Raw genomic sequence first — 1,936 nt, 5'->3', positions numbered from 1 at the left:
GCAGCAGCAGTAGCAGCAGCAGCAGTAGCAGTAGCAGCAGCAGCAACAGCAGTAGCAGCAATAGCAGCAATAGCAGCAGCAGCAGCAGTAGCAGTAACAGCAACAGCAGCAGCAGCAAGCTACTGATGCTGTTGCTGCTGCGGCTGCTGCTGCGGTTGCTGCTGCTGCCGCTGCTGCTGCTGCTGATGATGATAATGATGATGCATGCGACGAGGGGGGAGTGTTTCTCTGTAAAGGATGCTGCTGTCTGCTGCTGGAGGATTTGCAGCAGCAGCAGCAGCGCTGCAGCACCAGCAGCAGCGCTGCAGCACTAGCAGCACCAGGGCAGCTGCAGCAGCAGCAGTGCAGCTGCAGCTGCAGCAGCAGCAGCAGCAGCAGTGCAGCTGCAACTGCAGGAGCAGCAGCACCAGCAGCAGTGCAGCTGCAGCAGCAGCTGCAGCAGCAGCTGCAGCAGCAGCAGCAGCAGTGCAGCTGCAGCAGCATTGATGCGGCGTGAATGGGGTGTATGTACACCTGAAAGTAAACGCAGAAGTTGTGTTGGTGTTTAATGTGTTTATTGGGGTGTATGCATGCGCAGCTGTCTCCTCTTTAGGTGCCTATACACCGCAGCTAAAATATTATTATAAAGACAAGGACACAGCGTAGATAGAAAAAGAATAAAATATTATATACACAGAGACAGAGAAGGAGACAGAAAGAGAAACAGATAGAGAGACAGAGAAAGAGATAGAAAGAGAAAAGGAGACAGAAGAAAAGAGAGACAGGGAAGGAGACAGAGAAGGAGACAGATAGAGAGAGACAGAGAAGGAGACAGAGACAGAAAGAGAGACAGAGAAGGAGACAGAGAAGGAGACAGATAGANGAGAGAGACAGAGAAGGAGACAGAGACAGAAAGAGAGACAGAGAAGGAGACAGAGAAGGAGACAGATAGATAGAGACAGAGAAGGAGACAGAGAAGGAGACAGTGAAGGAGACAGAGAAGGAGACAGATAGAGAGAGACAGAAAAAGAAAAAGAAAAACAAAAGTGCAGCAGAGGCAACACAAACATAAGCAAGACAAAGGAGACAGGAGACAGAAAGAGAGGAGACAGAGAGAGAGAGAGAAAGAAGAGAGAAAGAGACAAAAAAAAAAAAAAACAAAAAAAATAAAATAAATAAACATCCTTATATATACTTATTCTCTATATAATATATAAAAACTATAATGAAGAGACACCGCAACAAAAAAAACAAAACAGAAAAAAACAAAAAAAACAAAGAAAAACAAAAAAGACAGAGACAAAAAGAGACAGATACTATAGACCTTTCTTGTCTCTACAACAGAGAGACAGAGAGAGAGAGAGAAAGGGAGACAGAGAGAGACAGAGAGAAACAGAGAGACAGAGAGAAACAGAAAGAGACAGAGAGAAACAGAAGGAGAGAGACAGAAAGACAGAGACAGAGAGAAAAAGAGAGACAGAAAGAGAGACAGAAAGAGAGAGACAGAGACAGAGAGAGACAGAGAGAGAAGCAGAGACAGCCGCAGCAGCAGCAACGGTCCTCTGTCTCCTTTCTTTTTTTTTCTCTTTCTGTCTCCTTTCTTGTTTTTGTTTTTTTTCTGTTTCTCTTTCTCTCTATAGGGCTGTAAAAAGAGAAAAAGCAGCAACACAAAGAACCACAAGCTGCGGTGTATGTACACCTCAGCTTCATCTCTGCTGCTAGCGGGGCTGTATCCTTCCTCGCTCCCTCCTGCATGCAACCTGGCTAGCTGCAGCACCGGGGTGGCTAGCTGGGGCGCCGGGGTGGCTAGCTGCAGCAGCGGAGTGGCTAGCTGCAGCAGCGGAGTGGCTAGCTGCAGCAGCGGAGTGGCTAGCTGCAGCAGCTGGCTGGCTAGCTGCAGCAGCGGAGTGGCTAGCTGAGGCACCGGGGTGGCTAGCTGAGGCAGCGGGGTGGCTAG

At 48.3% G+C, this 1,936-nt stretch overlaps 1 protein-coding gene across 1 annotated transcript; it reads left to right on the top strand.

Annotated features, from left to right (window-relative positions):
- Window positions 1–237: 237 nt before the first annotated feature.
- On the top strand, window positions 238–486 carry EMH_0092600 (uncharacterized protein; the record flags this gene model as incomplete). Its single annotated transcript, XM_038023077.1, has 1 exon — window positions 238–486. One exon carries the CDS (start codon window positions 238–240, stop codon window positions 484–486), a length of 249 nt encoding a protein of 82 aa, XP_037878931.1.
- Between the last annotated feature and the right edge of the window lie 1,450 nt (window positions 487–1,936).

The sequence above is a fragment of the Eimeria mitis genome, genomic scaffold, assembly GCF_000499745.2.
Source record: "Eimeria mitis Houghton genomic scaffold, Emh_scaff7756, whole genome shotgun sequence".
NCBI lineage: Eukaryota > Apicomplexa > Conoidasida > Eucoccidiorida > Eimeriidae > Eimeria > Eimeria mitis.
Note: the sequence above shows the minus strand (reverse complement) of the source record. Positions and strands in the feature narration are given on the sequence as shown.